The 22,198-nt window shown below is 37.0% G+C and overlaps 2 protein-coding genes and 1 long non-coding RNA gene across 6 annotated transcripts; all 3 read left to right on the forward strand.

Moving 5' to 3' along the window:
* The first annotated feature begins 1,301 nt into the window (after positions 1–1,301).
* Positions 1,302–2,519, forward strand: LOC122049396 (GATA transcription factor 16-like). The gene is made up of 2 exons (XM_042610783.1): positions 1,302–1,561; positions 1,822–2,519. The coding sequence occupies exons 1-2, from the start codon at positions 1,319–1,321 to the stop codon at positions 2,137–2,139; spliced, it is 561 nt and encodes a 186-aa protein (XP_042466717.1). The 5' UTR covers positions 1,302–1,318; the 3' UTR covers positions 2,140–2,519.
* Positions 2,520–2,662: 143 nt separating this feature from the next.
* LOC122046694 lies at positions 2,663–7,824 on the forward strand. 4 transcript variants are annotated; one of them, XR_006130356.1, is made up of 5 exons: positions 2,663–2,922; positions 2,992–3,314; positions 5,251–5,340; positions 5,973–6,117; positions 6,199–7,824. It is a non-coding gene; the product is annotated as an uncharacterized LOC122046694 (long non-coding RNA). The 4 variants fall into 4 exon arrangements; XR_006130354.1 differs by having other exon boundaries at positions 6,202–7,824; XR_006130355.1 differs by having other exon boundaries at positions 5,973–6,088.
* A 3,769-nt stretch (positions 7,825–11,593) lies between these two features.
* LOC122046695 (putative clathrin assembly protein At2g01600) lies at positions 11,594–20,674 on the forward strand. Its single transcript, XM_042607505.1, has 15 exons — positions 11,594–11,818; positions 11,908–11,977; positions 12,078–12,175; positions 15,558–15,696; positions 15,812–15,939; positions 16,039–16,131; positions 16,238–16,288; positions 16,748–16,813; positions 16,924–16,989; positions 17,170–17,250; positions 17,338–17,418; positions 18,827–19,003; positions 19,078–19,153; positions 19,243–19,358; positions 20,009–20,674. Exons 1-15 carry the CDS (start codon positions 11,729–11,731, stop codon positions 20,387–20,389), a joined length of 1,713 nt encoding a protein of 570 aa, XP_042463439.1. The 5' UTR covers positions 11,594–11,728; the 3' UTR covers positions 20,390–20,674.
* The last annotated feature ends 1,524 nt before the right edge of the window (positions 20,675–22,198 follow it).

A 22,198-nucleotide genomic window follows, 5' to 3' on the forward strand; every position in this document is an offset into this window, starting at 1 on the left:
GAGGATGAGGGGGTGTCTGCCCCTGGTTAAAACACAAAGTCTGCTCAAGTAGAATGCCCAGTTGAATGCTCACGTCTAACCACCCCTGACCAATTCAGGCACGACTCTACTATTATTAGTGCCTTTAACTCTTCTTTTTTTTACTTTAACCATCATGACAATCAGTGTTCCATATTTTGACTCGTTCGTTAGCGTCTATTTTTATCATCGTATCATATTCATTAACAAATTAGTCTAAGTGAGTTGCTCCAATCAATTAACATTTTTCTAAAATTGTACCAGGAGCCCTCGTATAGTCATATATCTAGGACTTCTTATTTATTTGATACAAGTTGCCTTTCATATATCAAGACTTAATTTATTATCTATTGTCAATCAGCCTTAATTGACTAAGACCTTCTAATGCTTAATGCTTAGAGATTATTTTTCCAAATTTTCCTAATTCTTAAATATTTAATCAATCTTGATCCATTAGATCTTCCATCATTTATGAAACATCTAATCATACTGGACTTACGTAAACTTTTATTACTACTAAATATTTAGTTCTCCTTGCATAGATTTTAATTGCCCAAAACAAAATGAACTTTTATACTCATGTCATTTTTAGCAAATCAAAATATCAAACACATCAGCCAAACGCCACACGGACACGCTTTATTCTATCACCATAGACTTATGCCAAAAACAGATTTATAAAAATACTAAAAATATATTTTACAATTTTTTTCTATTAGATAGACAATTTTTCATAAAATGAATAAATTCGAAATATAATTAATATATATTTAAAAAATAATTTCTAAAATATTATATATAATTGGAAATAGAATATTATGTTACAAATTTTGGATGACATAAGCAATTTGATCAAATCACCACTTTTTCCTCAAAATTCTATTAAAAAAAAAACCCAAACACAATAAAATATTTTGTCGTTTTGTTCCCGTTCGGGAGGTGTCGCTGTGTCAGAATCTGTCCCCCGCCCCCTCCTAATCATTCGCTGATTCCAAATATTCCTCGCCTCCCTCTTTTCCTAAAAGATTCTCATCATTTCCTAATACTTTCCTAATCCGATCATTTTCACCCGATTAGTAGTTATTTCCTACCGTTTCCTTTAAAATCAGTAGAGAGCCGGTTAAGATTCGCGTCGTTCCCCAACTATTATTAATTAATCATTGCCCGTGGAGAGGGGTGTTTTTGGGTGCCGAAATACGAGACGAGGGTTTATTCGCAAAAATAGGTCCCGAAGCGTTGCCCTTTATAAAAACCCTCGCACGTCCTCTGTTTGATTTGCCGGATGGTATTTCGAGCTGAGATGATGATCTCGTCGCCGGCGATCGCGAATGCTGGGCCTCGGGATTGGAGATCCAGCGGCGGGTTCCGAGACGTGGCGGGCGGCTGCGATCGCGCGAAGGCGGCGAAGCGGTACTCGACGAGGCGGGCCAAGGCGGAGGAGGAGCGGGAAGCGCCGTCGGCCGTCGGGTCTCCGACCAGAGTCTGCGCCGATTGCGGCACTTCGGAGACGCCGCTGTGGCGGAGCGGCCCTGCGGGGCCTAAGGTTGCGATCTGTTTTTTTTTTTTTTTTTTTACCTTCTTCTCCCTCGCGTTTCTTGATTCTCCGGACCTAATTCTGCATTTTCCGGAGCTTGATCCGTGCTTTGGGATGATTTTCGAGTTCGATCGAGCTTGGTCTCTTGAAATTCTTCTAGGGTTTGCTCGGCTCTTATTTTCCGTTTCCTCTTTCGTTCAATTCGTGCTTCTTCGAATCGAGATCTGTCGATCCAAAACTACTCAAATCGTCGATATTGCTTCTGGCAGTCCCTCTGCAATGCGTGCGGGATCAAGTACAGGAAGAGGAAAAAGGCACTCGAACCCGCATCCCGCACATCGGATGTCGGCTCCGATGGGCAGGCGAGGGAGGAGCCGAGCCCAGAGGAGCTGAAGAAGAGACAGAGACTGAAGCAGGAGAGGATGCTGAAGCTGCTGCTCCTGCAGCACGAGAAGCAGAGAGGCGGGAGGGAGGAGGACGAGGAGGAGGAGAAGGAGGAGGCAGCGGTGGAAGAACACGGCAAAGAAGTCGAGGAGGCTGCCTTGCTCTTGATGTCACTCTCCTCAGGCCTTTTTCTCCATTCCTAGTACTGCTACTGCTTCCTTTCTTTTGGTCCTAAGCACTGCTCCCCTTTAACAGAACTTGCTGCAGTACTCCATCACTATCACTGTAGTTTAGTACAAAACAAAACAAAAAAAAAATACAAAAAACAGAAGTTTGAGCTCTTGTTTAGTTTTAGTGTCTGTGGTATACTAGTTGTTGGGTAAGGTTAAGAATTAATTCTCCAGAAAATGACTATAGGAGTTTTAGTTTATTGTGATTTAAGTTTAGTTCGGGCCTTGTTTTATTTGCAAAAAGAGTGTCTTGTGGATGCTCTGTTCTCTTTGTTACGTGGCTCTGGAATTTGGCAGGCAGTGCCAAAATATGGTTCTCTTATTAAAGGAAAAAGTACTGAATTATGACAAAAGTAGAAAGTATATGATATTCAAAAAAGTAAATAAATATATAAATAAATAACTGGCTGTTTTTATCTAAACCTGAAAAAAGCAAAAACGTTGCATTTAATAAAAAAAACAGTAATTAAACAAATTACAATCGTATGCCATAAACGGCATGGTAGGGCATCAGCCAAAAACATTCTTTTCTGCCCGCAAATGGCTTCCTCTTCCTTCGCCTCCATTTCGAAGCGCCTGATCTCGCGCTCTCTGGTTCTTCCTCGCCGCCAGCAACTCTTCCTCGGCGCCGCTTCTGCCCGCTCCTACTCCACTTCGCTATCTTTCGATCCGGGAACCCCAGACGATTCTGCCCCCCAGCGGCGCGTCCCCTTCCAGCGCCCCCTCGAAAACAGCCTCGATCAAGGCGTTTACAAGGTGCGGTTTTGCAGCGAATCATATCATAGATCAGAGATCTAAATCCTTATACTGCGGTTTGCCTCGCAGGGGATTCTTGTGGGGGAAGGTTGGGCAGAATCCGGTGCAGAAGTATCTCAGAAGTGGACGCGCTGTGGTGCTCTTTTCGCTGGGAACGGGAGGAATCCAGAATAATCGACGCTTCCTTGAGGCCTTGACAATGAGGAACCGAGAGATTACACCGATCGATTTTCTGTGCAGTGGCACAGGGTCTGTGTGTACCCAGATCGGCTCGGCAACCTAGCTCTCAAGCATGTCAAGCCAGGGTTAGATGATGATGATATTATCTTATACTGTTCTGATTACAATCAAGTTTATTTGGCATCGTGAAGGAGTCGTCTGAACTTTTAACTGTAAGAATTCTGATCCATATACCATTTTTGCTATTGTAAATTTTGGTTTTACCATATTGATAACCTTTAGATGCGCTTGGATATGATAATATGTAAGTGGTTGATTTTACTGCAATTACTTTGATCTGGCCATAATTAGTTGTCAATTCTCTTCAAGATGAATTCCCTTCAATAGTTGTTTCCTTCAAAGAAACAAACAAAGGTGAATGAGAAAGTGTCTCTTTCTCCTAGTTTCACAAGTTTATCCTAGTCAATGTGCACATATATGATTCATGTATTGACATATTGTTCGGTTTGTAATTTTTTATTTCCTCAATATTGGGCTTGCAAAAGATGCAAGGCAAAGTTTTACTACTTACAAACTTGATGGAGATGTTTGACAAGGTTTTACTATCTTTTGTGATCTGCCTATTGTAGATTTTTACAACAATTGCACTCACCTTTTAGTATATATTGTTGGTGCAGTCGGTGTCAATGATCAAACCTAAGTTTTGATGCATGACAAAGGTATTAAAGTTAAGTGTTGTGTAATCTAACCTTTCTACCAAGTGTGCACACCAGACTGAAATCCAGCTAGATCTGGAGGGCATGATAGCTGGTGTAGAAGTCCAGATAGGTCAAGAAGTGACCCGATATCGGGCAAGAAGTCCAGCTGCGTCCACGAGACCTGACAGCTTGCCGAAGTCCAGTTGAGTATGTGGACTTGACAACGGACGGGAAGATCTGCTGGTCCGAAATGGAGTCAAGCGATTCTACATGGTACATAAGGTAAGTCACTGGAAGAGAGTGTTCCAATAAGGACGAATCATGATTAGGGACTTTAGACGCAAGTCCTGTTTAGGTCCATTTTGGAAACCTAAACTGAGACCATGATTAGATCTTAATTTCGGTGAGACAAGATCTAACTCATAAATCTATATAAATTGTTCATGCATATATTTTTCTAACTCTATGTTGTAGAGACAAACGTAGACCTTTGAATTCTGCACATGTGGCAACTGACATATCTTGATTTCGAGTTCGAAGTCAAAAGATATGGCCTTCAGAAGATTATTGTGTCAAACCAACATATTAGAGGCACCTCGGATGGATTGGAGGCGCTTTGAATGGGTTGGAGGCACCTTAGATAGATGGGAGACGCCCTAGAGAGGGCTGGAGGTGCCTCGGAGAGCATGGAAGGTGCTCTCAAGTGGATAGAAGCCGCAGTTTGCGCTCCTTATCATGACCGAAGCTGAAGGGATCAATTTTTGCTATTGGAGGTGCCTTCAAGGGGGTTGGAGGTGTCCTAAACACTGCTTAAAAGGCATGTTCAACCAACAAGCAAAAACAAGTGATTCAGAACTTCTATATACGATCTTTTGAGATTCCGGCTGCTTCGTCCTCCCGCTGTGTTGTGACGGTGCTACATCCTACTACTACTGAGAAGTCGTCCAACACCGAGCTCGAGCCGATAATCTTCAAGTGTTGGGTAACAAAATTTAAAATTAAGTTGTTAATTACTACACAAAGGAAAGTGTAGGTTGTTATACTTATCCTTAAGTTTAGTATTGTATTCAATTCCCACTTGTGGCGGTTCCGGAAGAGGTTCATAGTGGATTATCCGTCGATACGGTCTGAGAGATCGTGGGTCTTGGTGTAGGAGTCGCCAGAGGCTCCGAACCAAGTAACTCGTATTCGTCTTGTTTGTGTTCTGGTTTTTTTTTCCGCTACTACTCGTTTTATAAAACCAAAAAAGATAGAATTTTTTAATCACAGGATTTTTGTCTACAGAGGTGTATGCTGCATTTATGTTAATGAACTGTACACACACGCACATGCAAATCACTTGACAGTTTTTTTTTTTTTGGTCACATTGATTTGTTTTCATATATCTAGCCAGCATTTTCAATGTAAAATTACCATTGTGGTGATTATTGGTTGCTCTCTTTTAATGCAGATCAATCTTGTATGTGGAGGGAAACCTTGGGACTAAAGTTTTCACCTGGTTTAGTTAGACGATTAAGAGAAATTGCCATTCGACGAGATGGTGCCGCACTTTCCTTTTTCAGTTGTTTCGGTTTCAAGCAGAGAAATTACCGTCTATTTGTATTTTGTAGCCTACAAGTATATACTTTGTACCACTAATCGTATGCTTAGCAACTATCATTCTGAAAGAAAACGTCAGTATCTGATGATGGCACATAGAAGTCATGCCTATTTGTACTACATATGTAGATAATTTTAGCTTCTAAATCTGTAAATGCATCATAGATTAGTTTCAACTGAAAGTTAGGTTGGGTTTCCCTGCCACAGTTTAAACTACGTGTTAAATCAGGAACAACTGTGTGTATTTGGAATCTTTATTATTTCATTTTGTATGGAAAACAACAGCTTTATTCATTGCCAGACAGCTTTTAATTTAACTGTTGAATAATTCAAACCGCTGACAAAAATTATTTACTGAACTTGATCTGAGGTTTGGTCGTTGTGCTTAAATTTATCTTGCTGATAAGATCATAGAGTTTTGGGATAAGAAATAAAAAACTGATTAGTAATATGCTTCTGATCTCTCACTTAATTACTGTATGCTCATGATGCAATCTGACTCAATTACCTGACACCTTTTTGTTTTACTTCACCTTGATCTGTGAATGCTAATATCTTTTCAAATGTCTGCAGGTCGTCTTCTGTTTCTGAATCATGGTAACACAGCTGCTGAATCAGAGGCGCCTAAAAATGTTGATTATTACTGAGAAGCATGATCTGGATTCACCGATCTGGATTCACCACTCCAGGTGCAAAAAGCTTTAGGAACATTGTCTAGGTGATCTTATTCCAAAAAATTCCAATTGGGCCACATACTCATAAGGGATTCCTATCTTAATGACATTTTATTGTCTTCCAGCAGATGGCTGGGAAATAGCTACCGAAGTCGGCATTCCAGGGCTAACTCGCCTTCTTGTTGATGCGTGCTATAACTCAGCAGATGATTTTTGCTCTAGGTTCCACTGTTTCAGGAAATTGTGATCCTTGCCTCGTTTCAAAAATACTTTCCCAGACTTTGATCTAGAGTTCTTTACTCCATTCAAATAATATTTTATAAAATTGTGATATTTGCCTGTGTTTTAACCTCCATTCTTGATCCCTTTCAAGCATTGGTCGCTCATCAGATGATCTATATCATTGAAAAGATCGATGCCTCAGTGATTCTTAAGAGACCTAGCTCTTGCTAAGCTTTCTCCAGCTGGTGTTGCTTGCGAGCTTCCTTTCTATTTCTCTGAGCTGCTGAAAAACAAAGTGCTTTCTGCTAGGGAATCTGAAGCTGTTGGACGCCGGACAAACAGTGGCCGTGGAGCCTATTTATGAGGTAAAGGGAGTGAGTGGCAAATGACAGGGCGGGAAGAGCCATTGATGCTCTTTTGTGGTCCAAGATTCTTGCACATCATGAACCATGGCCATTAAAAGCTTTGAGGACGCTGCCAATCAAGCAATCAGGCCTCTGGAGATCAATGCCAAAATACTTCGGGAACCTACTCTTTGAATTTCTCTGTTCTTTGTTTTCTTCTGACTGTACATGTTAGCAAAAGTTTAGCCAGTCACCATTTTGGAAGCCAATTGACTTCTTTCCTGTTTGCAGTAACAAGTGAGATTCTTTGCTCCACCATCACATCAAAGAAGAAAGGGAAGAACATGAATCAGATCTTGTTTTGGTAAGTAAATTGTATCTAATTCCTGTGTTTCATGTGTGTTTTGCAGTGTCAAAAAGGTCACTCTTTTTGTGATTAAAGAGACGTTAGATCGAGCTACAGCAGAGGGCAGAGGCTTGTCCCCCGAGGGCTCCTCAATCTGCGTGCAGCTCGCCAATTCAAAGCGCAGCGCACGCTCCTGCCTTCGCCACGGACACGATCAAAAATAAAGCTTCAAACGAGGCCCACCTTCTCCCGTCTCCTTCATCCTCCTCCTCCTCTATAAAAGGCCCCAAGGCACCGTCCAAGAGGCCGTCAAAGGCCAAACGGGAAGAATGATCTTCTCCTCCGGAGGAAACCAGAAACAGGCGAGGAGGAAGCAGAGAAAGGCGTCTCCGCCGCCGCAGCAGCAGCAGCAGCGGAGGCTGAGCCAGGCCCTGCCGGAGCAGAAGGCGAAGCTTTACATCATCTACCGGTGCATCGTCATGCTCCTCTGCTGCCACGACTGACTTCTTTTTTATTATGTCGAAGACTAATTTCTCGACACGAGAGATCACAATTCGGCGACTCCATCTGCATCTTGCTGGCGACGAACGATGATTCTGGAGTTGACTGTGCGTGGGGAGGAGAAAACGGGGACTGTAAATCCACTGTTGTCTGCTTCGGTATGTGATGTTTCGTTTACGGAATCATGATGGTGATCATGACGAGGATGATTAAATTTCACCTGAATCTTGTTCAGGTGAATTAAAAACGATATTATGGTCTTCATAGGAGTTAGATCCCTTTCACCACATCATATGACATATTTAAGTTTTTTTTAATATTAGATTTTCAATTTAATATGATCTTATATAATTTTATATTCGCGTAAATTACACAGCTGGTTCAAAGTTCAAACCTGTTTGTGTGGTGGCGACTCTCACATTAACAAGACATATTGTTGGTATTTTGCTCACCTAATTTAACTCCTCGTGGTTCGTCAACAAGTGGGTCCCACCAAATAAAACAATTGCGTGAAATTGAAAGGAGAACCTCTTATTTTCCATTATTATTAAAAGAGTATTTCACTTTTTCTTAACCAGCACCAAAAGTCAGATCCCCTGATAAAAAAAAAAAATAGAACAAGAGATTAAAAAAAACATAGGAAGTATTTATAATTATAATTGGATCGTGGTTACGATGTAACTATAATTAATTACAATTTTTTTTATGTTTATCGTCTCCTTAGACTATAGTTTGGATAGGGGGTAAGAGGTTGGAGACCATCCGGAGGCCGCTCTTCACTCAGTGCCAAGTTACCTAGCTATTTACCCATCGCCGACGGCCTTTCGGCCATAATTGTAAGTGGTCCATCTCTTGGTTCACTTTTTTATGGACTAGTGGATCCTCCCTCCCGACACTAAGACCATCTCCAACTATAAAACTCATTTTGATATATTTTCAATACTAATTTGGTGTCGTTTCAATATCAAATATTTTTCCAATTCCAATCAATGCATGTCATTTCCTACGCTAAGAGGAATATTACTTAGAATATTTTATTTTTCCATCTTATAATTTATTATTTAATATAAATATTAATTTGTTAAATATTTTTATTGTGATAATAATGATAATTATTATTAAAGTTAATAATTTTATGATATATAATAACTAATTTTTATGATATTATGTTTTTACTTATAAGAAAATAAAAAGTAGTACCTTCCTTCTAATTTTAGTGGAAATAATTTAGTATACATAGTCATATTTAAATATAATACACAACCATAAATAATTAAGATAAAATATTTTAAATATTTTCATAAAATAAATAACATTTCATTGAAAATATATTACTATGAATCTTAATTATTATAATTATTATATTGTTCAAAAAATGCTCAATTAATACATTTCTAAGGGTAAAGTGAGCATTTTTATTTTTTTCTTCATATTTAGTAAGAAACTCTTGAAATCAGGTATTACCATCTACTGTTGTATCAACATCTACAGCCGATGGAACTTCAGCTTAATCAACAATTGATGCATTCATATCACGCTTATCTTCAATTATCATATTATGCATAATAATACATGAAGTCATTATATCATGTAAACTATTTTCTGCCAAAAACGTGAAGGTCCTGCAATAATTACAAAACGTGATTGAAGCGCTCAAAATGCTCGCTCAATATCTTTTCTACATGTCTCTTGTTTCATTGCAAATAACATATTCTTTAGATTGCATGGATCATGAATTATTTGAACAAGTACAGACCATTTTGGATATATACCATTAGCTAAATAGAAACTCATGTTGTACTCTTTTCCTTGAATGACATAACAATAAGGGGGAGCAATACCATGAGCAAGGATAGAAAAAAAGATAAGAAGACTCCGACATTAATGTCATTGTTAGGATATGGGTAAATCTAAATATGCATGTCATATCTAAAGATCATAATTAACTACAACTTCTAGAATAATTGTTGGCTTTCTACTACGACTAAAATATTACCCAGCCCATGTTGTTGGGTAATTTTTCCACAACATCATTAGCATTGAGTGATCTACTGTCCTCCAAATACTTCAACAACAACACAACAAAATCTCTTAACATTTTCTATGACAGTTGATTCTCCTAGTTTGATGTATTCATCAGTAGCGTCTGTTGGTACATCATATGCCAATATTCGAAATGCAGCTGTCATTTTTTACGAACCTGATAAGTCAAGTTTTCCAACTCTGTCTCTTTTCTACACAAAATAATTAGTATAATTACTAACTGCATTAAAAATACTCATAAATAAGTTTGTTCCCATTCATAATCTTCTTCGAAACATTACAGCATTATATGTAGGATTTTCGCAAAGTAATCATTGAATAGATTATGATCAGCAACTTATTTATTACGATTGATCACTATGTGATTAGGAATAGATCCTTGATGTTTGCCTTTATTGTTTTCTTCACTCAGATGATTCAAAATGACTTGATTGTTTCGACAAATCGCTTGAGTGATAAGCCTCGTGTGTGTGTCAAATATTTCATCATCTTGAGAGTTTGAGAATGATAAATTTGTCATACCTTCATTATTATGATTCATTTTTTGAGATGAATAATGTAATTGAATTATTTTCAGTTATAATATGTATTTATAATGTCTAATGCACACACCATTATTATTATTGTAGGTAACGGGACATCACAATACACACTATTATTATTATTTAAGGAGATGAGACATCAAATACACACAACAATATTATGTTTGTAGACGATGAGACATCACAATGCACATATTATTATTATTATTTCAAGAGATGAGACATAACAATGTACACACAATATTATTTGTTTATACGATGAGACATCATAATGTACACATCATGATTATTATTATTTCAGGAAATGTGACATGATAATGTAGACACAATATTATTATTTTTATAGGAGACGAGACTTCATAAAAAAAAATAGTTAACCTAAAAACATCAATTTTAAATTTTAAATATTTATAATATTAAGTAATACAATAAATATTTTAAATATTACTTATTTAAGTTAATAACTAATAGAAATTTATAATATATAAAATTTACATAATAAATTAAATTAAAGGACATTTAAAGTGAGGATGAGAATATGAATGAAAATTTAATCTAGCAATGTTAGGAATAAAAATTCTCTGATTAGATAGAAACAGGATGAGAGAGGATATAATTTGGGAATAGAGATGGGAATGATAAATTGACCTCGATCCGTCCTATCCTATTGTCATCCTCATTCTCATCCAACAATTATTTTTGGACATAATCAATTCGATTTTATAAAATTTTTCTATTAATCATAAGAATAAGTTTGAAAGAGCTCACAATGAACGGTCTAATAGTCTAAGAGATGTTTCATTTTAGTGGAGGAAAATATCCTAATATTATAGTTGAGGAATTAATGATGGATATTTGGAGAAGCGCCATGCCACCCGATTTTAATGGAGAAAGAGTATCCCAATTTTATAATTATCGAGTAGTTGAAATTTTTGTTATATATTACAGTAGTTTTAATTAAATTGGATCAGTATTGATTAAATTATTTTTAAAAATTAATATTAAAATAATTTTATCTAGAATTATTTATTAATTTTGAATATGTTAGAATAGTTTAATCAAAATTATTATAAAAATACTAAAATAAAGATAACTTTAAATATAAAATGGCTATTTTGCTATTTTCTAGTATTCTTTTGATTTTAATAAAAATAAAAAGTGTCTTATTGAGTAATTTATTAAATTATATCCTTGTTTTTTGCTAATTTATTTTTTTTCTTCAAAAAAGCATAATTTTCCCTCTTTTAGTTAGTTAAAATAAATCATTTGTGAATATTTCTATATTTTGATTTTTGAGTCAAGTGCATTTACAAAAAAAAAAATACAATTTCAAATGGAAATCTTATGAAAGTTGATTTGGTTAGAGAGAAAAATTTTGAAATGGAATTTTTTTAATAAAATAAAAGAAGTGTACCTTCTAGCAAAGGCGAAATATATGAGTTCTTTTTGGTAAATCGGGAAAATATTTTCGGCAACAAATAATAAAAAGTAAAAAATAAAATAAAATAATTGGGACAAGTGGGAAGAAATGTCAAGGAAACGGCGGAAACACACACTCTGACGCCTGTGCGAGAACGAGGAACGCGTCTGCATCACGCAAGCCGCCGAAAGAGCGAAAAGGGGACGACGATCGAGAGAGTCGCGGAGGAGAAGGCGCATGGCGACGCTGCAGGGTTGGAGGAAGGCCGTGGGCGCGCTCAAAGACTCCACCACCGTCGGCCTCGCCAACCTCAACAGCGATTTTAAGGTAAAAACCCAAATCCTTCCCCTTTTCCCCTTCCTTTTTCTCCTGCTGTAGTTCCTGAACATCGCCCTTTGTTTTTTTCTTGATCGAAGGATTTGGATGTGGCGATCGTGAAGTCCACCAATCATGTCGAGTGCCCGCCCAAGGAGCGACATCTAAGGAGTCAGTTCTACTTTCCCCTTTCCGTTTCCCCTTCCCCCAAATTTTGTCCTTTTTTTTTCTATCATCAATTTCATGTTTTCCGGACTGCGATGAGTTGCAGAGATCTTGGCGGCCACTTCGATCACCCGCCCTCGCGCAGATGTAGCCTATTGCATCCACGCCCTTGCACGGAGACTCGCCAAGACGCGCAATTGGACGGTACCCCTCTCTCCCTTCGTCTGCCCTTCTGTCCCTTCTTCTGCATCGTATTTGAGAAGAAAATTATGTGTTTGAGAAAATTTGTTGGATATGTGTTTGAGAAGAGATTTACGAGGATTCCTTTTCTTTTGTGGGTTTGGTACCAAAGTAGTTATTGCCACTTTTATAGTTGATCGTTTGAAAAGGAAAGGAAGAAAGGAAGACAGTAAGGGGGAAAAATAAGTCCTCCAATTTTGGGGAAAGGGAAGCGAACTTGAATATTATTGAACAACGTGTGTCATCTTATACAGTTTTGATATGATATTTGAGTTGCAACAGGCATATCATGTGAATTCTGTAGATGCATTGGTGGTAGAAAGTTGGAAGTACACATAAAGAAAGCATCTGCCATAGTTTGTGTTTGAAGAAAATTTATCTAGATGCAAGATTCAAGTACTATAAAACCCACTAGTCTTATGCTTGGCTGGCCGACTTCCCAGTTGAGATAGAATTTCATGGACTTTCATGGTTCTGCCACCACCCTTTCACAATTCCCTTGTTAAAGCAACAATAATAAATATTCCAGAACATTCATGTGGTCAAGGCCAGCAACCTAGATTATTGGTTAGAATTATGATTATAAAATGTTGTGAACTCCTTGTTCTGTTGGTACTTGGTACATAAAGGATTTTCTAGTTTTGGTTTCTTTTGGCTTGTTGATAACAGATCAAGGCTAGAACAACTGAAAATACTCCATGTTGTGTAACAAGGTCTAATACAATGGACCCAAACCCCCTTTGCTGTTAGCATTCTAATAAGTTCTAGATAAAGGCTAGATTTTTTGACTTGTTTCTATGCCACTTCCCTTGTTAGGTTTTTTAAGTTGTTGAATTCATAGGTGTAAGAGTTGAGGAGTGCAGGTGCTAACATATTGTCTTACTGTTTTTTTAGTGGGACAGTTACATGCAGCAGATTTTTTGTGCGTGCTCTGCATACTATTGTGCTGTATATGGACACAACACTGCAGACTTGATATGAATTGCTGAGCAGGAATTTCGTTGCTACTTTCTATTGTTTTTTAGCAGTAAGAGTTATAAGAGCATGTAGTTAGGTCAAGCATGGTGGTGTATAAGAGTAGAAGGGTCACATACTGGAAAGGAGCACAACACACCAAATAGGAAGTACAATCATTCAGTTTCCAGATAGAGTTCTATAAATATGAAAAAAATGGCGAATAGGATTTGATCTAGAATTATAAAAAAATGTAATATGTGCAGGGGATGATATTGGGAAATGGAAAAACAGAAGTGGAAAAATAAATACCATAGTTATAAGAACATGAAGTGGGCTTGAGAATAGAATTGGATATTGAATGTCAATTGATCATAAATTATTTTCTTGCTTGCTTGTGAGTAAAACTCCGAACCATCCTCACTTATGATATGGCAATGATTTGGACCTTTCAAACAAGCATTAGTAAGTGGTATGTATGCCTCTTTGTGTTGGTAAATTTAGATGGAGTTTTTTTTTCCCGTTGATTTTTAATGCTTTATTTCCTTTTCTAGTATGAACGGATTAATTTTCAGTTTTCATCATAAATTATAATAATTGGTGTATGCTTTATGTTTGTCTTATGTCCTGCTTTTCAATGTGGCTTGTTGGTGCTTAAATTGAATTGCTGTGCAGTGTGGTTTAAACAATTGATTCAGTCAATATTATAGTGGATGTTTTCTTTGGATAACACTTTATTGGATTTATATCTTTTGAAAATAGTTGACATTTATGTTTCAAGAGTCCTCATTGATGTTCAGAAGATGCTACAATTTTTTTTTTTGTAAACATCTTTTTATAAATTTTTAATGGCGTAAAAGGATTCATACAGCCGACCCCACTTAGTGGGAAAAGGCTTGGTTGTTGTTGTTGTTGTATCTTTTTATAAATTTTTAAGGCCACATCTAGTTACTCACAATAATTGGAGTGGAAGCCTTCTATGATTTATTATATTTGGATTAATGAAACATCATGGAATGGTCTTCAATGAGTTTTGGGTGCAGGAATATTTATTAATTGCTTAAATACTTAAACACAATAAAAGATTAATCTTCAAAAAGAGTTTGCGACTAACTATACCACAATTATGCAAACCAATTTGCTTTTGTCGTTCTTTAACAGCTTCCTTCTCATTTGCAGTTTTTTCTTTCCAAGTTGACTCTTTTGATCTTGAAATTTCTCTTGGATTGGATCTCAATTTATTGCAATTTCTATTTTCAATGTATCTTGAATCAAAACCCAATTGCCTAATATCAGACATTTTTTGTGAAATAAATTGGTTTAGCCTACAATTTACTTTCATTTTTCTACTGGAACTCGCCAATTCAGCCGGCTGCAAGCCCAAGTTTGAAATACAAAAATGTTTTTTTTGGGGGAATAACAAGGAGAGAAGAGGTGTGAAGGCATTGGAGGAGAAGATGATGGCATACAAGTGGATATAACAATGAAGTATGAAGGGAGACGATGATGCGTACAGGGTTGACAATGAGATTGTGCTTTGACATAGAACAACCATGGCTGTGCGCCTCAATGAAGAGAGACAATATGGATACATGGTTGAGAGTGAGGTTGTGTTTTGATAGCAATTAATGTAGCTCGGGCATGGTCATGTGCCTTAACCATTATTCCTATGAGTCTTGATGTAAGGCCTGGATGAATCATGTGTGTCAACTGATAACCTCACAGATTCATGCTTCAATCAGCAATGCTGCATGAGAGAAAGTCTCCAGACTAGTATTTGCTTGAATGATTGAATGACTTTAACAATGAGACGAGGACTCTTTTATAGTCCTTATAGTATTCAGTGTGGTAAGACATTATTAGGCGAACTTGGTTTGCTAGAATTATAAAAATAATAAAAATATTCTAAATTTAAGATCTAGATAAAGAAACATATCTGTTTTACTGTACCAATTTATTTCTAAAAGATTTTATTTTTTTCTTTAATTCATCACTCTTTTGTCTTGATTGGTTCTAGTCTATTAGAAGATTGAGCTGGATATTAGCTGGTCTTGGTTGACATTGGCTGATCATTGCTAAATCTGCACAATGTGACTGCAAGTTAACCAAATTAATTGATCTACTTATGTTCCATTTTAACACTTAATCTCAATTTTATATTATTTGAATTCAGATGGATTTCTGTAGTTTAATAATGAGATGCTTGAGAAGATACCCGAACATCTTTATAGATAGTTGTACAGGTGATAGACTATATTAATTTGCAAACTATGAGTATTCAGTGTTTCACCTAGTTCCATTCTAAACTGTCACCTCTACTATATCCTATTATTATTGCTGTTGTTATTGTTATTATTATCCATTACTGATCATAGTAAATGGTTCGATGCAGGTGGCGTTAAAGACACTGATAGTAATCCATAGGGCTCTTAGGGAGGGTGACCCCACATTTCGTGAAGAGCTTCTTAATTTCTCACAAAGGGTCCGAATTCTTCAACTATCAAATTTCAAGGATGATTCAAGTCCTATTGGTATTTGCTTATACCTACATAGAAGAGAACAAATTGAGAACCTATGTTTCAGCGCTGGATTTTGTAACTTCATTTTCTTATGTTGGGAGAAATACTTTACTTGTATCATTGGCAGCTTGGGATTGCTCTGCGTGGGTGCGTGCTTATGCTTTGTTTTTGGAGGAAAGACTTGAATGTTTCAAGGTCTTGAAGTATGATGTCGAAGCTGAGCGTTTGGTACGACCTGCTCCAGGTTCTGAAAAGGTCTAGACATACTTCTGAACAATCAAACATGTTTTATTGCACAGGGAAATTTTACTAGAAATGCTGAATTGTTCTACTTATCCAACACATTTCTGACAGGGGCATAGTAAAACCAGAGAACTGAAAAGCGAAGATTTATTGGAGCAATTGCCTGCTTTACAGCAGTTATTATACCGGCTTGTTGGATGTCATGTAATCATCACTTCAACCCTTAGAGAAATAAAATTTATGAAATTTATTTTATTTTTTCTACTTATGTTTAATGGATGTTCACACTGGTTTCTGGTTGGTTTTGCAGCCAGAAGGAGCAGCTGTTAGCAACTATGTTGTCCAGTATGCACTAGCTTTGGTGAGCAACTTTCTTTTAGAAAAAAAAATTATTGTTTCTTCCTGTTTCTAGGTAGTACATTCTTGTGTTTACATTACATTATAACCTTTTTTTGGAAAGTGTTCTGTCCCAAGTCAAATTCAACCAAGTTGTTTGATATTTTATAGTGTTCTGTGACTGCAAGAAAAAATCTGCTGTCATACTGTTGAACTCAGAAAAGTGTTCTCATTTAGAGACAAACGGTTAGTGTAAATTGAGTTTCTTCATGATTAAGTATTATTTGGGGTTGTCTAGCATGAAAGATAAAAGCAGATCTATCCATAATTGCTCTCAATACTGAAAACTGCTTTCTTTTTTCTACATAAGACCTGTTGCCTTGTTATTTGTCCACCATTAGTAGTTCATGTTTTTTGTCTCTCTATAACAGAGACGCAATTTTGTTTCTCTTATTCCAATTTTTTTCTCTCCATACCTTATTAGGTACTGAAAGAGAGCTTCAAAATATACTGTGCGATAAATGATGGTATCATCAACCTAGTTGACAAGGTATTGTCTTGAATTTCTCTTCTTGCTGGAGTTTTCACATGTTGACATTTTAGAGAACGACAACCGTGCATCTAGTTTGGCTTAGCTCACTAGTTTTCTCTCCATTGCAGTTCTTTGAGATGCCAAGACATGAAGCAATCCAAGCCCTTGAAATCTACAGAAGGGCTGGCCAACAGGTCTCTGATATTTTCATTTAAGAAATCTTTTGGCACGTAATAATTTAGTTTCTGCTTGTGATTGCAGTACTGTTTAGATTGTTTTTAGTAATCATGTTCAAGGTGATACGAAACAGCATAAATAAAAGAAACTATTTTCCCTCCTTTTTTTGGCTCCTAATGAAGGCTTTTTCTTTTCAGGCTGCAAGCCTTTCAGAATTTTATGAAGTTTGTCGTGGACTGGAACTCGCTAGAAACTTCCAGTTTCCAAACTTGAGGGAGGTAGTAACACCCTTGCATGATTTTAAAAATTCCCTAGCATTTTCTTTAGTTAATATGGATTATTTGAAACTTTTCCTAATTTATTAGCCTCCACAATCATTTCTGGCAACTATGGAAGAATACATTAGAGAGGCTCCACGTATGGTTTCAGTCTCAAGAGAACCGTTGGTAAGTAACTAGTTGGACTAGTACTATATTTTTTATTCAAGTTGTCATTTCATGTATTTTGTATATTGAAATACAATGTCTTATTTCCAATTTTTGGTTTTTGCAAATGCTTCATATGCCATGAAATTTACTGTATGAAGATGGAGAAAAGATGTGTTTCTCCCTTTTATTTTGTGATAGCTTTTATGTATAAATTGCTACGACCACTGGCCTCTACCTGCAGCTAAACAATGAATCCATGTTTTAAGTGCCAGGTCTGTAGGACAGGAACAAACACTCGGATTGACTAGGATTGTTTTAGCAAAATCCATATAAATGCAGAATGGGGTTAGAATTACCAATTAGATAAGCTCAAAAATACATGAATTTTTTTTATGCTTGAAGATAATGTTTTCCTTCATATTCCATTCTAACTCTCAAAAATATTTATCTATAAAGAATTGCAAATACAGAATTTAGAATTGACTAAAGAATAAATAACAGTGAAAGACAAGTGGGTATCAAATAATAGCAACAATATTATTTGCACTCAGCAATTATGTGATGATAAACATGATGTTAGAGTGATCTTATATTGCCAAAGTGATGAAGTTTTTCAATTAATTTCAAGCTGATGAGCCATTGGAAATGCATGGAGATGAAAGACATTAGTACAATGATTATTTACATAGAGCCCAACGGTGACAGTCTCACATAATCAATCATGAATCTTCTACCCTTATCATCATTGTGTATTATGGTCTTTTCTAAAAAATTTTAATATCTCTTCCCTTTTGCTTTGCCATTTCCTCTGTATCTTGCTGCACAGTTGCAATGAGTAGCAAGCCATTACATTGGTGGTGGTGGGTGGCAAACATGTCAGCGGAACTGTATTCTCCATGGTACTAGTTAAATGTTCTCCACTCTTCATGTCACCACGCTTCTCCATTGTCCTGTTCTTTGGAAACTTCCATCGTGTCACTTCTCTCTCTTCTTTTGGTTTGAGCTAAGCAGATGGATGGGCATTCTAAAATTGAAGTTGTTAGTAAGGACTCACCAAAAAGTATTATAAAGTTAGGAGTCAAGGGACACATTATACAGTTAGGAGTCAAGGGACACCAATGGGCTAATGAAACAGTTGTCCTTTCTGGATGACAATTCATGATAGAATAATTGCTTTTAATTATTAACATCTGAATCCTACAAAAGGATTTGTTCAATTTATTGGCTTGGGATCTTCTATTTCTACTGTTAAGAATGTGCAGGTAAGTTCTTCATATGGTTGACTAATCTCATCTATAATAAATTAATTGATGATAATCAAACACTGAAGTATATGTGAACACTCAACATACATCTACATTGATTCCCTCATATTATCCTCGTGAAGTCTATTCAATAGGGTAATTGTTGATCTGTCTTGTGATAGGAATTCCCAGAGAGACTCCTTCTGACTTACAAAGTCGAAGCAGTTCCTGCCACAGTTGAGGAAGAACAACCATCTCTTGAAGATACTGAATCAGCAACACCCACCATTGGAGATGCATCTCCCACCCCTCCCACCCCACCTCCCAAGGCAGAAAGTTCAGACACCGTAGATCTTCTTGTAAGTTTTTAATGAGATTTTTTTTTTTGGATTTGTTATTCCTACCTGATTGACAATCATCTCTTGGTGTACAGGGACTAAATGAAATAAATCCAAATGTATCAGCACTAGAAGAAAGTAATGCATTAGCCTTGGCAATCGTTCCTGCCAGTATGAATATGAACTTCCTTCAACTCATAATTTTCTTTTGTTAGATTCAGTACAGAAGTGATGGTGAGGACAATCACATTTACTTGCAGGTGTTACAACTGAATCTGGCAGCCTTCAAGATAAAGGATTTGATCCAACAGGATGGGAACTTGCCTTGGTGACTACTCCAAGTAACAATAATGCTGCTGTTACCGAAAGCAAACTGGTTAGTCTATCCAATTTTCCCTTCTCTACTGAGATTGTTAACTATGTAGATTTGTTCTTATGCATAGTTGAATATTGTGTGCTGCTTGATTTTATTAGGGTTGTTATAGTTTCAATAGTCCTTGTCATGATTTGTATCAATAGAAATAGTTTGGGTAAAATATGGTTTGAATTGAATAGGAGTTCGAAGGAATCATAATGATTCAATACGATTCAAAATGGATTACTTTTCTACCACTTCTCTGGGGAAAAAGAAAACTTATTTAAAGAACTCATCAGATTAAATCTAGCTCATTTTGTAAAACAAAACCTGATCTTGCCATGTGGAAGCTTAGAGCCGGTGATGAGGGTTGGATCGACTCTTGCACAGTGATGATGACATCGATGTGTGACCCAAAACATTGCCATCTTCCTATCTTCACATAGCAGTGTAGATTTGTATCTTCATCATGCTGATGTTATTGAGACTAACTCCACTATGATGGTGGAGTCGAGAATGGCTATCTTATTGTTTGAAGCAGTCTGTAAAACATCTCATTTCAAATTCTGAATCGCATGTGAGAATATTTCTCATTATATCTTATTTCTGCCCCCCTTTATAATCTCACAAACAAACTTGAATACCGTTATTATTATTATTGTGACTTGCAGGCTGGTGGCTTGGATAAACTCACGTTGGACAGTCTATATGATGAGGGGGCATACAGGCAGCAGCGACAGCAGCAGCAACCACAGTACTACGGAGCACCACCTCCAAATCCATTCATGGCATCTGATCCATTCGCAATGTCAAACCAATTTGCCGCCTCACCAGCCGTCCAAATGGCTGCCATGGCCCAGCAGCAACAACAGATGCCCATGTACATGCAACCCAATCCCTTCGGGCAGCCTCTCTATCAGCAGCAGCAGCAGCAACAGCAGGTCAGCTTGGTGACTGCGCCAAATCCCTTCGGTGATGATGGTTTCAGAGCCCTCCCAGGTTACAATCCTCAACAGCCCAGCAACCCTTTCGGAAGCCCCCAGCTGATCTAGCTCATCGAGCCCGTATATTCTACCGTCCCATGAATTCTTTTGGATTTTGTCTAGGAACAAATAAGTAGTAATTTACACGAAAATATATGAAAAATGCTGGATGGTGCTGTGATCAGTTTGCTTCTTGGACAAATTGTCGATTAGTTAACTTGTATTGCTCATTCAAGACTCGAGAGTTGTCTGGTTAGTTTTCATTCCCTTTGCGATAATTATTGTATGCACTCTTTTTACCTCATTGTGAACCATAACATCATTATCAAATATGCATATCTGTTTTTTTTATTATATATAATCTAAGTATTTGGGCTTTGGTCTAATTAGTCCGGGAAGTGGATGGCCCAGTCTCATAGATAAATTTGCAAGTAGATGTTTTTTCTCATTGAAAGATGTTTTATAGTAGTTAGGATTCGAATGGGAGATGTTTGAAAAATTATTTGAGCACTGACGTTGCAGCGTGGCCCGCAGGGCCAAATATTCACGTCTGTACAACTTTTTGAGATTGACCATACGATTCAAGTTATATTCAATGTTATATCAGTGTCCAAAACATTTTTGTCATCTTCCTGCGGTCGAGTCGGTCCGATGTATCCGTTCCGTTAGCCCACTTCCCCCACTTGTTCGGTGGATGGATAAGGTCAGGAGGTGGTTAGCTAGTCTCCACGTGCCCGTCGCCCTCTTCGACACTGCAGACATGGAGTCATGCGTCAGTCTCCGCAGCGAAGAAGGAAGCGACTTCGCCGCCTTCCCTCGCCGACACTTGGCCCCGCCCACACATGGCTCCTGTCCTTTGATCCGTTTTTGTTAAAAAAAAAACAAAAAATCAATGAGCGTCTCATGCTATCCATCTCTTTCAAAATATAATACACCTCTGTATCACAAAAGCATTAAATTATAAATCCATCGATAAGTCAATTGTATAAATAAGGTAGGTCGACATTGTAATAATTATAAAATCATAATTATTATTATCATAATTATAATAATTAGGATTAAATAGTATTACACAAGATAACGTAACTATGAAATATATATATATATATATAACAGTTATGATTTCGTAATTATATGCGGTTGTTATAACATGACCTTATTTTATTCATGGACCGGTTCAAAATTTAATAGACTAAAAATAATAATATTAAATAGTATATCTGAGAGTAACTATATTATTTTTACAATAGAGATGTAGTTGTCTATGTTAATATAATTTGCACCAATAGTCTAACTCATTTTTTTGATGAATGACGAGTTAAGTTAGGTCTTTATGTGATCTAATTACTTTATCAAGGGTGCAGTAGTTGACGGGTTTAAAGAACCTAACACCAGGCTGAAATCCAGCTAGGTATGAGAACTCGATAGTTGGTATGAAGCTCAGATAGATCAAAGGGCTGACCTAATATCTTGCGGGAAGTCCGGTTGGGTCTATAGGACCTGACAACTGGAAGAAGTCCAGTTGGGTCTACGGATCTGACAACTGACATAAATACCTGGTGGATCAAGAGGTTAGTCAGCCGACTGCAAGTTTGTAAGTGAAGGTAAATCACTGGAGGAGAGTGACCCGGTGATGAAGCGTCCCGGTTGAAGGACAGTAGGTGTCAGTCCAGTTTATGCCCATTTTGGATCCCTAAACCAAGATCTTGACTAATTCCTAGTCCAAGGAAGACTGGAGCTAATTATTATTACTAGTTAGGTGGTGTTTGGTTCTCTCCTAGGAATTGGAATGAGAATGAGAATGAGTATCATAGTATTGTGGAATGAGAATGAGTATGAGCTTGGGTATCATTCCTAAAAATAATGTTTGGTTAGTTG

Source organism: Zingiber officinale, chromosome 2B (assembly GCF_018446385.1).
Source record: "Zingiber officinale cultivar Zhangliang chromosome 2B, Zo_v1.1, whole genome shotgun sequence".
Taxonomy (NCBI): domain Eukaryota; kingdom Viridiplantae; phylum Streptophyta; class Magnoliopsida; order Zingiberales; family Zingiberaceae; genus Zingiber; species Zingiber officinale.